Below are 12622 nucleotides of genomic sequence, written 5' to 3'. Positions count from 1 at the left end.
ACACTCCTAGCTGACTGCCAGAGCTGTCCCTGTGGTACACAACTATTTCTATTGTTCCCTCACTCAGTGCCCTTGCTGCCTTTAGCACAGTGGTTCTTAAGAGGATTTTGTCCTGCAGGGAACATTTGGCAATGTCTGGGGACATTTTGTGTTGCACAACTTGCGGGAAGGTGTTACTGGCTTCCCAGGGGCAAAGGGTATGGATGCTGCTAAACATCTTATGATACACAGGAGAGCACCCCCAATAGTTATCAGACAGAAAATATGAATAGTGGCAAGCTTGAGAAACCCCAGTTTAGATGGAGTCTAAATTCTTAACAGGCTATTCAAGGTCTTGCACAATCCTGTTGGCTTTCTCTTTTCTTTCTTTCTTAGTTCCTATTCTTCCATCTACACAGAATGTCATTCCCCTGCCTTTCTACTCAACAGACTCCCGTGCATCTTTAAATACTCAACTAGAAAGTCCCCTCCCTTTCATGAAGCCTTTCTTCCAAATTGGAATTTAAAACACTGCACTGTGTTTATATTTCTGTTTCAGCATCCCCCCAAGGTCAGGCTTGCGTTGTAACAATGCACAAGTCTGCTGCCCCTGTGCTGTGAACAACTCGAAAGAAGATGCCTCATCTTATGGGCCTTTGTATCTCCTTAGCACTCAGTAGGGAACTCCAAGCCCTCTATGAGGCTTATTAAACGATTATGGGTAGCAAGGATGCAGTCCTTGAGTTAATTTTAAATTTTCTATATATGTTTGGGGTCGGGGGGATGAAGAAATTGAAAAAGATCACATTTGGGTTTGCCTTACTTGACGATCCCTTATCTAGTCATACCCCCTAGTTTCCTCAGGTGGAAGGACTGGGACCAGAAGTCTGAGTATGACTGTGATTGAGATTGTGTATGTGCTTTTTATTTGAATAATTGTCTCATTACTATGATTCTAGATGGGAGGGAAGACATAAACTGGACATGCCTAATCATAACCAAACTATAGAAGAATTTTGGTTGATGAGCGTGGGGTGTTTGAAAGTTCTGCCTGGTGGGAAAATCAGGTGGGGCCATGTGCTCTCCAGTGTGCCTCAAGCCCCACCTCTACTTGTGTTCATCCCAGTAAAATACTTAGAAATGTGGGTAGTAAAGCCCTTCAGAAATTATAACTGGTATTCTTGGTTTTACATCACCCGCCCACATGGCTCCAGAGGCACTGGAATTTACCACGCTGTTAAGTCTACAGCCCTTAGGCCAGATCCAGCCCACTCACTGCCTGTTTTTCTATGGCCCATGAGTAATAGGTTTAAAGTTCTAAATGGTTGAAAACAAAAACAAAAAAGAATATTTCCTGACATGGGAAAATTATATGAAATACAAATTTCAGGGTCCATAAATGAAGTTTTGTTGGCTCATAGCCACATCCATTTGTTGACATCCTGTCTACGGGTAACTCTGTGCTCCATGGCAGAGTAGAAAATAGCTTATGGTAGAGACTGTACAGTTTCCAAGCTTAAATTCTTTACTATCTGGCCGTTTCTGAAAAATAGTTTGCCAACCCCTGGTCCACATGATCTGCACAACAGCTCTATGTGACTATCTTCTCTGAGGTGCTGAGTTTGACAAATGTGAACCTTCATTTGTTCCTTTGTGGAAAACAACCTATGGACCACAGATGATGAGTCAGTGAGTGGACATTACCGTGCATTTGGTTGCTGAGGTAAAAAGTTTCATCATTCCTGTCTACTTTGTTTGGTTCTGAAGAATAGGTATTGATGTTTTCTTCAAAGTACCAGGATCTGTTCTCGTCAAAAATCATGAAGTGGAGAACACGGTGAACTAAGGTGGCATTGGCGTTTTTGCGACATACTATCAAAGGACCTACCAGTCCACTGTTAAGATCCTGAAGAGGGAAAGCAAGATTATTAACTGTGCCCAGAACTAAAAATTTCCCCCAACCAGTGAAACGAGTAGAATCAAAGGTTAGTTCTAGTGAGGTCAGATGCTGAGTTTTTAGTTATTAGGATTCTAAGCCTGAGAGTAAAGAGTAAAATGTTTGACATGTTAAATCCTTGATTAAGGAAAAATTGTCATCCCACTCATTCGAGTTGAAGTCTAAAGAGAATAGCTAATTCCTAAAAGGGATTTCAGACACATTCCTCAGTGGATGTAGCTCTATTTTTGAAATTTTAATTAAAAAAAAAACACAAAAACAAAACCCAGAGCTTTGATTTTAATTAGAATTTCTTGGCATTGGAGTTGGTTGGCAGTATAAAGGTCTTGGATCCTTTCTCCTGTGATGCCTCTGCCCCCACAGCCACTTTCAGCTGGGAGCCTTGGTTTGTTTATACTCATTTTGGTTTTGGGTTGAATGTCTGCGTAGATTCTTGTGCTAGGCAGAGAGAGGGCCAAAATAACTAAAAGTTTGGAGAGGAAACTTTTGTTGTTGTTGTTAAATGCAAATAAACTGAACTCCAGAGTTGATGGTTTTAAAAAAATATACATGTGTATGTGTCTATTTCTCATTAAATCAGAGAATTTTAAATTCCATACTTTGTTTTCTGTAATCCAAATCCTAGCCAATGAAACAAAGAGGAGGATATTATTATATTTTCAACTCACAGTGGCATTTCAGAAAGTATCACGAATCTAAGTAATCATAATGCAATGATTTTGCTCGTGAAAAATGCAAACCTATGTAGAATAAAAGCTGAGCAGCATTTAGGTTACTTAAAAAGAAAGATTACATAGAACTAAGATTTTTTTTTTAACACAAATTCCTTCTTTCTTCCATTATAATTTCTAAGAGGAGATAGGAGGAAAAGCACGACCTGATTTAAAGTTTACCTTAACCACATCCACAGTTGAATAGTAAAACCAAGGTATGCACTCAAAGTCTTCTGAGGCAGGACCAGCTCTTTCAGGAATCTGCCAAATGTATGTTTGGATCTCTCCTAAAACAGACAAATACAGTGTATATAAACAGAATCTTTTAAAGCATATGTTTTTATGGGAACCCAGATAATGAGCAAACCCTAAAGCTATACAAATATTAGGCAGTGTAGTCCGAGTTTTCTACTCCTGGGTCTACTGTTCTTTTTGGTCTTAGCCAATGTGTTTACACTTTCTGAGCTTCTGTTTTCTCATGCACATAAAATGGGAATTTAGGGATTAGACAAGATGATGCAAAATGAAGCCATTGGTGTTGCATTACTTGGGCCACAGGGTGAAGTTGATATAACCATCACTGCTAGCCATTACAGTCTCAGGGTTACTGAAGCAAAACCTTATAATGATTTTGTCATTGAAAAATAGCAGTCATTAAATATCTAACTCATTCATTCTGCAAATATTTACCATAGTGAAGATAACTCGGGGTTTGAAAGGTGACGGACTTGTTCTGAATTCCAGCTCTGAACCTTCCAATTTATAGATGAAATGTGGCTCTTCCCTGCTCCCAAAGCATTTGCATTAGCCCTACTGACTCTGAATCCTATATTCTTGCCTATTTCAGCAAAGTTCTTTTGGATCTCTCTTCCCACCCCTGCCCCTTGTTGAATGATCTTGCATCTGCCACTTCCAGAGGCTTAAATTAATTTTCCCAAGCACGTCCACTCCTATCCCTAGCCTCCCTGCTCCCAAATTGCTAACAATCAATCTACTTAGTACCAACCCTCCCCTTCCAAAGTACCACACAGTGCCTGGGCACAGCAGGTACTCATAAGTGTTTGTGGAAAGTAGGTAATGTGATCCTTCTCTGACTAATGAGAAGAGTGCTGACTTGCGAACTCCCTTAATAGGAGATTCATGTTGACACCACTATGGGATCATCTCTTTTTTAAAATCAAAAGGGAATATTCCACCCGCCATCAAAATCTGTCTTTCATCCCTCTGTCCCACATATCTTCCCTTTCTGAATTTGGCTCTTTAGGTGATACCTTCAATTCCCAGAATTACTTGTTTTGGTCGGCAAATATGGTAGACACTCCAGATGCCCCACTCAGATCGCCTTTAAGAATGAAGGAACATTTGCTCCACAGGCTGTCTACCCCCTTCAGGATAGACTTGGATAGACCTCACCCAACCTTGCATGCAATGACAGATGCAGGGACAGAAAGGCCCAGTTTTCTCACCCTACCTCAGGACAGCTGAATGCCACCCTATCTTCAGAACTTCTGGGTTGGCTGTGATTTCTGTTGAGGCTGCATCTCTGCCTAACCTCTCCCCCTACCCAATTCTGTTTCCTTCTCTTTCTCTCCATTGCCTTTGATCCCAAGAGCACTATCTGCACACAAATTTTCATTTCAGAGTCTGCTCCTTGGGCATTTATATTAAAAAGCATTTGTTTTTGTATGAGGCATATGGAATGGCATGCTGTATAGTGATGATGCCTTAGAAACGTTAGCACATGAGGTTCATTACTTCCTCTTAGTGGTTCAATTCTCTCCCTTGCCCCCTCCTTCACACACTACATCTTATATTCAACTCCTACTTTAGCAATTGAATTGGAGAGGTGGAGCATAGAATGAGAACACCTGGCAGCTAGACTGGTGGGGAGCTGGGAAGGAAGGTGGTTCTAGGACAGAATTGTGTAAACTGGGGAGTTTTGCCCATGGCACCCATCCTGGAAGCCAACTCAAGACTTGTGAAAGGAACTTGCTCCTAAACTCCTTTAGAATCTTGTTACTAGTTCACTGGTCTCTCTCATCTAGAACGACACCAGTATTTAAGAAAGAACATTAGCATATAGTCCTGCATAAAAGCTTTGAAACTGTTCTTTCTCCCAAAGCAGTTACCTGGTTGTGTTGGAACAACAGTGGAATAGTTTGTTTTCACTCCATGAGCATGAATTGAATATGGTCTTGAGGCTTCATTTTTAAAGATAATTCGGAGTTTTTGACCAGGAGTGAGAAATATTATAGGACCTAGGGAATATAAAAAGGAAAATGTTATAATGTTACAATAAATTGTTATTTATTTTAAATTATGAGTCATCTGTCCCCTTAAGTATTTATACAGTGACTTATTTTTATCCTTTTTCCTTAACACGCAGCCAAATAAAACACACTTTCAACAAACGGATCATTGCTGATTTATGAAACATGTTTTTGCCTGGAAAATTTAAGTCTCTAGAAAACTTATTTTGGTGAGCATCAGTTAATGCCTACAAAAACACACAATTTAGAAGTGAAATCTTTTATATTCTTTCTTGACCAACCTTATCATTGAAACCTTTTATTCTTTCCCCCTTTAGTGGAGAATTAGGAGGAGCTGGAAGGCCTTTTTATTGACCAAGGGTGATTTCTTTTCTCACAGACTGAAGATCCCTTCATTTTACTCTCTCTCCCTTCCATCCAGGTCAAGAACTGGAGGTAAAAAATTTCTTTTAAATCTTTCTATTTAGAGCAGATTATATCAGTGACTAAAAATTCTGGTTTTGAGATGAACTAAGTGGTAAGAATTCTCTTCAAACTTGTGCTATAATTACTGAAATCAGGGCCCTGAAGATACCTGGTGGACACTAGATGGCACCTAGGGACATCCTTTCTTTGTCCCCATGGCCATCCCACTTTCTCAAACACTATGCTTGTTTTCTCTTTTCCATAAAGTTTTTTCCTTTTTTGTATAAATAATAATGGAATCTAGAGGGTCACATTATGTTATTTATCTTGATGCACTCAGCCAGAATCCTAGTGAAAACTAACAACCTGCTATTACTAAAGATAGGAGCCCACCCAATAGCAGTAGGAACTGGATAGCATAGACCTCTTTCTTGGGGTCACAAAGAGGGAAGTTCATGAGGCCAATGAGGAGCCAAGAACAGTAATAGTTTCTATAACTGCATGTAAATCCATCTTCTCAGGGTCCCACACCAGAAAATAGCCTCCAATAGACAGTCACACAGATATCAAGACCCAAATAAAATTTGGGCATATGGAAATGCCATGTGACTTTTGGAAATACTGTGCAACATATGGAAATGTCTTTGGACATATGAAAACATCATGTGACCTCTGGAAATGCTGTGTGACTTTGGGAGATATTACATGTACATGCATTGGGATGACTTATAATTTCCTTAGCTTACCTGTCAAGGGTAGAAGAAAGGGCTGTAATTTTCCTCACTCTTGGACAGAAGATGAAACTAAATATTAACACTTTAAGTGTTTAAGTTAAACACTTAAACAAAGAGGTCCCTTCCTCACTATTGTAGGGCTTCTGGGCTTCAGTTTAGTATCAGTGAAATGATCCCTAATGCTACTTATAAGGTCTCTCTAGAATTCTTGGGTTCTCAGGGTAAGAAGTCAGGTAATCTGAAACTGACCACATTAATTTTCTATGGGTCTCTTCATTTTCTGTGAAACAGCACTTGAATCAATTTGCTTGATTAAAAAACTGCCTATCAACAAATTAGAGTTTGAATTATAGGCACTTTCCTCTGTAAAGGTGGAGGTTGACAATATCCTCACATTTGCAACAGTCTCTAGTGGCTGAAGACAAGAAGAAAAACCTGAAGACCAATCTTATGTGTCAATACCTAGTATATCCAGATGTTTTTCATCTTCACTTCTTTTTGTTTGATTCGTAAATGTGATATCATCATACTGACGGTATATGACTTTCTTGTATTTGGACCCAAGATATATTTTATCCAAATATATGTTTGTTTTGCTTTATGGAAATAGAAACAAAAACAAAAATCACACAAAGCTAGTTAATTTAACCATTAAAGTAGACAAATTCTCATGTGGAAGGACTCCTTATTGAACTAGCACAACTGATTAATGTCTAGAGGCTACTTTATCATGGAAAGTAATTCTCCTTAAAAAAAAAATTACCTCTGGTAAGGTTGTTGGTTATTCACTATGTACTTCAAAACATATTTTCAGGATGAAATTTTAGTTTTGATAAATGAATAAATAGTGTAAGTGAAAGTCAGAGAAAGAAATCAAATTTTACACACACACACACACACACACACACACACACACAAAATGAGAATCTTCAGTTTGAGGTTCCCAAAAGAAGAGAGATTGACAGAAACAAACGAAGACAAAAAGAAAATCTGCCAAAGGTTAAATGTAGTTGAAGTTATGTTTATGACACCTCAGTGTGGTGTCATGGATGGTAACACACCTGAGGAAGATTGGAAGCAAGAAGTGAAAAGAAAGACAGGAAGAAACAGAGCATAGAAAGAAGTAAGTGATGCAGATATTTAGGAGGACTTGAAGCTACTTATAATTGAAGGAATGACACACGGATAGTCTGTGAAGTTATTTGCAGTGGAACACATCCTAAGCACATGCACGCCTCACACATACCACGCACACACACCTGTCACACACATGCACACCATACGCACAAGGCACACCAGACAAACACACAATGCATGCACACACACGCACATGTGTGAGACAGAAAAAGTAAGGTTGGGGGACTCCAGAATGAACCCTTCTGGGTTAGGGCCATACTTCTCTCCTTGTAAATGCTGCAGTTGTTTCTCCCACTTCCTGCTGGGAGAATAATCCCACTCAGTTTCCTTGGCTGCGATATAAATGGTTTTCTCTTCCTCATACTGTGTTTGATCAGGGTTTGCCTCCGAACACTGCCTCACGTGGTATTTATGTTTCATGCCTCCTAGGTAGTGCTCTGTTGTCATGCAAACCACATTAAAAGTTCCTAGAGGCAAGTAAGAAATGAGTGGGTAAAGCTCTGCGTTCAGATTTCTCTGTGAAGTCATCTATAGGATATAGACCCGCAAACGTAATATAGTAAAACAGTCCACTTATTTGTTTTCCATTAATTTCACAGATACTTATTTATCTTGATGCCAGGCATAGTTCTAAACATCAATGAACAAAACAGTTAAAAATCCTTGTCCTTAGGGTTTATTTTGCTGGGAGGGTGGTAAGCAATAAACACAGCAGGTAACTTTGATGGAGTTGGAAGCTGATAAGAGCTATGGATTAAAGAAGAAGGCAGAACAGTGTAAAGAGGAATGAGAATCCTGGGTGAGGCAGAGAGGGGCAGGGGGGAGCTCAAGAGTGAAATTAGCATTATTCCATAGGATGATCAAGGGTCGGCCATGACACCCCTAACAACTTTCTGATATGGGGTGACTTTTAAAAAATTTTTGGGGGCGCCTGGGTGGCTCACTCGGTTGAGCATCCGACTTCGGCTCAGGTCATGATCTCGCAGTCCGTGAGTTCGAGCCCCGCGTTGGGCTCTGTGCTGACAGCTCAGAGCCTGGAGCCTGCTTCAGATTCTGTGTCTCCCTCTCTCTGACCCTCCCCCATTCATGCTCTGTCTCTCTCTGTCTCAAAAATAAACGAAAAAAAAATTATTAAAAAAAATTTTTTTTTTTGCCGTCAACAATCAACCTCACTGAAGTGAAAACATTTCCCTACAGAGCAAAGGCAGAGAGAAGACAGGAACAGAAGGGAGGCCTGGGAAACAAATGCACAGAAGAGTAAGAAATGGAGAATAGAATAGAATGAAAACAAGTTCAAATTCTTCAAGGCATCTTCATTGCTTTTGAGGAGTGTGGGTTGATTTTGAGGAGGAGTCTGGCACCCAAGAAGAGAAAACTGAGAGGGGTGAAGGCTATTTTTATGTCCTGGAAAATGATATACTACTGCTCCTATAAATTAAATGGAGCAGGGGAAAGGTTTTTTAAGCATTTGTATACGTTCATTTTTTTCTGTACAAACAATATTCACTTCATATAAAGACACTGTTTTTCAAAATTTGGACATGTTTCTGTCTGAAAGAGAATATCCACTACTTACCTAAGGAATCTGGTGTCATAGAAAGTGTCTGGGAAATGTGGGGAAACAGAGGGATGGTGTCATCCCTTGATCCTAAGGAAGTGAAGGTATTTCCTGAAAAATATATTCCATGTAAGTCTTTTTCTGATCCCACACTAAGAACATGCCATGAAATGTTGTCTCCTAAGCACATATCCAGTCCAGGCAGATTTCCGTACATGTATCCATTTATGGCTACAAGACATTTGTGACAAAGAAAAGAATATTTAACTTATTGTAACTTGCCATCTCTTGAAACTCAGTGAAGGACTAATCATAAAGCAGCTCATTCATGTAAGAATCTCAAGATTGAGTTAAACCCCTTCTTTTAGACTTAAGGCAACTATTGCCAAAGAGGCGATTATTTGTCCAGTGTCATTAAGCTAATATTGAGAGCAGTTAAGATCAGAGTCTACATCTCTAGATTCTAGACCAGTCCTTTCCCCCTATACCTGCAGTCTTCAAAAACCAACCAACCAACCAACCAACCAACCAACCAATCAACTAACTAACCAATTCAATAAACATTCCACCCACCTATACCACTAATTTGGCAGTAGAAAAATACATGAATTTTCTGTCTCACATCTAGTAATAGCTAAACAATATAGTGCACCAAAAAGGCATTGTTAAATATTTAGTAAATTGAATTTAACATAATCATTTTAATAGTTAATATTTTTGTGGGGAAATTAACTTTAAAAGAAACATGAAACATAGTAGCCAAAACTCTGGGGGGAAAAAGTTTGTCTCTCTTAAACAATCCATAATCCTTTAGGCTCAATGAAATTAAACAACTCTTAATACATTTGTCTTATAAACTGAATGTTCCCTTACAGTGCATCTGGTTAGACTCTTGGAAGTCTGGATCCTCTTTATCCACATTTTCAGGCTCTGTAGTGAATGTTCTGATATTTTCATCTAAGAGATAGCTTTTATTTTCATCAAATATTGTGGCGAGCAGGTAAAACTCTTTGTCTTTTCCCTTCTGTGGATGAGAATAGAAAAAGGAATAGATGTGAAATATAGTCTATATACAAAGTCTAGTCAAATAGTTGATCTGTACATAGGATATCCTATATAAAGGGATTTGTATACTTCTGAAAAAATCCACTTATGGACATTTTATATAAAAGCATGAATCCCAGTGAATGGATTTATCACAGAACTAAGAAGTTGAGAATTATCTACAGCTATTTGCATTTAAAGCTTTTTCTCTGAACTTATAAAGCCCTACATCTGAACTTCATAAAATTAAACTGTGTAATCATAGATGTGTATAGTGGCTTTTCATGAGATGCTTTGTAGAAAGTAAGTAAAATGTTTTCAATTCTGGAATGTCTGAATTAGCATTTATGAAGAAGTTTATGAAGTTTATGAAGAAGTCTGCATTCTTAGCATTTATGAAGAAATTAAATTTGTACACATATTTATATTTTTGTATAAATAGAAAAATTATATGTATGGTAAGAATTATGAGACTTGAAACACTTTCATTATGTGGATGCCTATTAATATATAGTCTCATTTTTAAGTAAAATATACATTCAATTATACATATATTTATTTGGAGGGATTTATTAGGCTTTATTACCTTATAAATTATAAGAGAAGATAATACAATAAAAAATGCAGAAAAATGCAAAAAAGAAATTGGATATTAGTTCACTTTGAGTGAGGAACAAAGGAAATTCATTCCGCAAGCATTTATTGAGCACCTGCTACAATGTCAGAGAGGGGCTGTGGTTGTTCCAAAAAAATTAATAAAACCTTGTTATGATTTCAAGAAAGTTATAGTCTAGTGGGACAGAAAATCCAGTAAACATAATTGCATAGATAAATGTTCCAACAGAAACATACACAAGGAACTATGGTAACCTGCAGTGAATTAGTGCATTAGTTAGTGAATATTGTGTGAAGGGCAGGAAGAGACCTTCAGTCTGAGTTTTAAAAATGTCTCCCGTTTCAGCAGGTAAAGGAAGAGGGCAAAATCAAAGAGATGTGAATTAGACTCTCTTCCCCAGGAACTAGCAAGCTAATTTTGCAGTGGAGCCAGAATTGTGTGTGCAGGTGGCAGGGAAGGAGGCATGGATTTGGAGGGATCAACAGGGCCTCGTATGTTGACTTCTGAGGCAACAAACTATAGAATGATTTTTCGTGTGGAGACTGCTATAGCTGGATTTGGAAGGAAGGGTTGTGGAGCTAATTTGAAGCAGAATGAGAGTGGAAACAGGAGTCAGGAGGTTAAAGAAATTCAGAAAGAGGAGATGGTGCCTCCAAAAAGGCAGGGGTATTGGGAGTTTGGTGACTAATACTGAAGGTGAGAAAGGAGTTGTTGATGGAAGTCCTGGGCTGGGTGATGTCATTAACTAAGAGACAGAGTAGAGGAAAAAAGGCTGATTTACAGGAGAGAGGGGCAGGTAGTGGTTGTCCAGAGTGAGATAAAGAGTTAAAACAGTCAAGTGGAATTAGAGGTATCTGGAACATGGTAGGGTGGGTGTTCATCGGGTAGGGGAAGATACAGGTCTGGAGTTAAGAAAAGGATAGAATTGGGAGAATCAGCACACAGAAGAAATTGAAACTGTTGATTGCCACATTGCTTTTCCCCTGCAGTTCTGTCTCAAGCAACCTCTCACCAAGGCATATCCAGACATAATTCCGTGACACACCTGTTTGCCGTCCTCTCCGAGACTTCCATTTCTGCACACAACAAGAGGCCCTACAAGGCCAGTGTTGATGTCTATTGTCATATTTACTGAGGAATAGTATAACCAAGTCAGGCAGTTGGGATCCATGGAGGTAGGACCTACATCTCTTGGAACTTCCCATGTATAGACAAATGTCATGCCAGGATTTACATGTGAGGAGGGTGGAGGGATACCTAGTAAGAAATAAATATTTGTGAAATAGGACCTAACACCAGAAGGACCCTGGACTAGACTGTGAGATCTCTGTGAGCAAAGACTATATCTTGCTCACCTCATAGCACCTTGGGTGGCAGGTGAAAGGTGTTAGGGATGGATTACTGCCATAATAAGGACACAGAGCTGTTACGATGTGAAAAGTGGGCTCATAATGATTTCACGAAAATTTTTCTTTTCTTTTTATCTTATTTTTCAAATTTACTTGAGAGAGAGTGCACGTGCACACGCACTTGTGTGAGTGAGCAGAGGGGCAGAGAGAGAGAGAGAGAGAGAGAGAGAAAGAATCCCAAGCAGGCTCCATGCTCAGTGCAGAGCCTGCTGCGGGGCTCAATCTCAAGACCCTAGCAGAAATCAAAAGTTCGAGGCTCAACCAACTGAGGCACCCAGGAGCCCAGGAGGAGTTTTATTTTCCAAATGACATTCTACTGCAGTATGGCTTGCTTGGACCTCCCTTGAGCTATACTTACCTCCCCCAGGTGTTTCGTAGAATGAGCCCTCGTTGCTCTTGTTGTAACGTAGTCCATGAGGATGAATGCTGAGTGGCAGGGAAGCATTGTTATAAAAAGTGATCTTGATCGTCTGTCCCACTTCTGCCTTAATGACAGGGCCTAGAAACCAACAGAATTAGTAGCTGTCCTCGGTTTTCACAAACACAATTGTCAGGTATGTTACTTGAGTAAGTTTCTTTTAGGAACAAATTAAAGAGATGATGTCATGAACCAGAAACGCTTCCAACTTCAAGAGCTCTAGATGATGCAGGGTCTTTTTAGAAAGTCACTTTGGATCATATGAATATATTAACTTATTGGATGTATAGAAACAAAAGAATATAGTTTAGAATTGCATGAATCAGAATGTATTGTTTTCATAAGGTTATAAGATGACAGCTAAAATTTCTATTTTGATTGC

At 39.1% G+C, this 12622-nt stretch overlaps 1 protein-coding gene across 2 annotated transcripts in view; it reads right to left on the bottom strand.

The window, feature by feature from the left end:
* LOC106975171 (ceruloplasmin-like) overlaps nucleotides 1–12622 on the bottom strand; it is a 29388-nt gene that overhangs the window by 7014 nt on the left and 9752 nt on the right. For both annotated transcript variants that reach the window (XM_053221317.1, XM_027061619.2), the window contains exons 8-16: nucleotides 12181–12321; nucleotides 11459–11670; nucleotides 9627–9777; nucleotides 8772–8984; nucleotides 7455–7662; nucleotides 6521–6654; nucleotides 4779–4907; nucleotides 2830–2936; nucleotides 1684–1885 (exon numbers count right to left, since the gene is read on the bottom strand). In XM_053221317.1, coding sequence (XP_053077292.1) covers nucleotides 1684–1885; nucleotides 2830–2936; nucleotides 4779–4907; nucleotides 6521–6654; nucleotides 7455–7662; nucleotides 8772–8984; nucleotides 9627–9777; nucleotides 11459–11670; nucleotides 12181–12321 — 1497 coding nt within the window. The remainder of the gene's footprint in view (nucleotides 1–1683; nucleotides 1886–2829; nucleotides 2937–4778; nucleotides 4908–6520; nucleotides 6655–7454; nucleotides 7663–8771; nucleotides 8985–9626; nucleotides 9778–11458; nucleotides 11671–12180; nucleotides 12322–12622) is intronic.

Source organism: Acinonyx jubatus, chromosome C2 (assembly GCF_027475565.1).
Source record: "Acinonyx jubatus isolate Ajub_Pintada_27869175 chromosome C2, VMU_Ajub_asm_v1.0, whole genome shotgun sequence".
Classification (NCBI taxonomy): domain Eukaryota; kingdom Metazoa; phylum Chordata; class Mammalia; order Carnivora; family Felidae; genus Acinonyx; species Acinonyx jubatus.
This window is presented reverse-complemented; position numbering and strand designations above follow the sequence as displayed.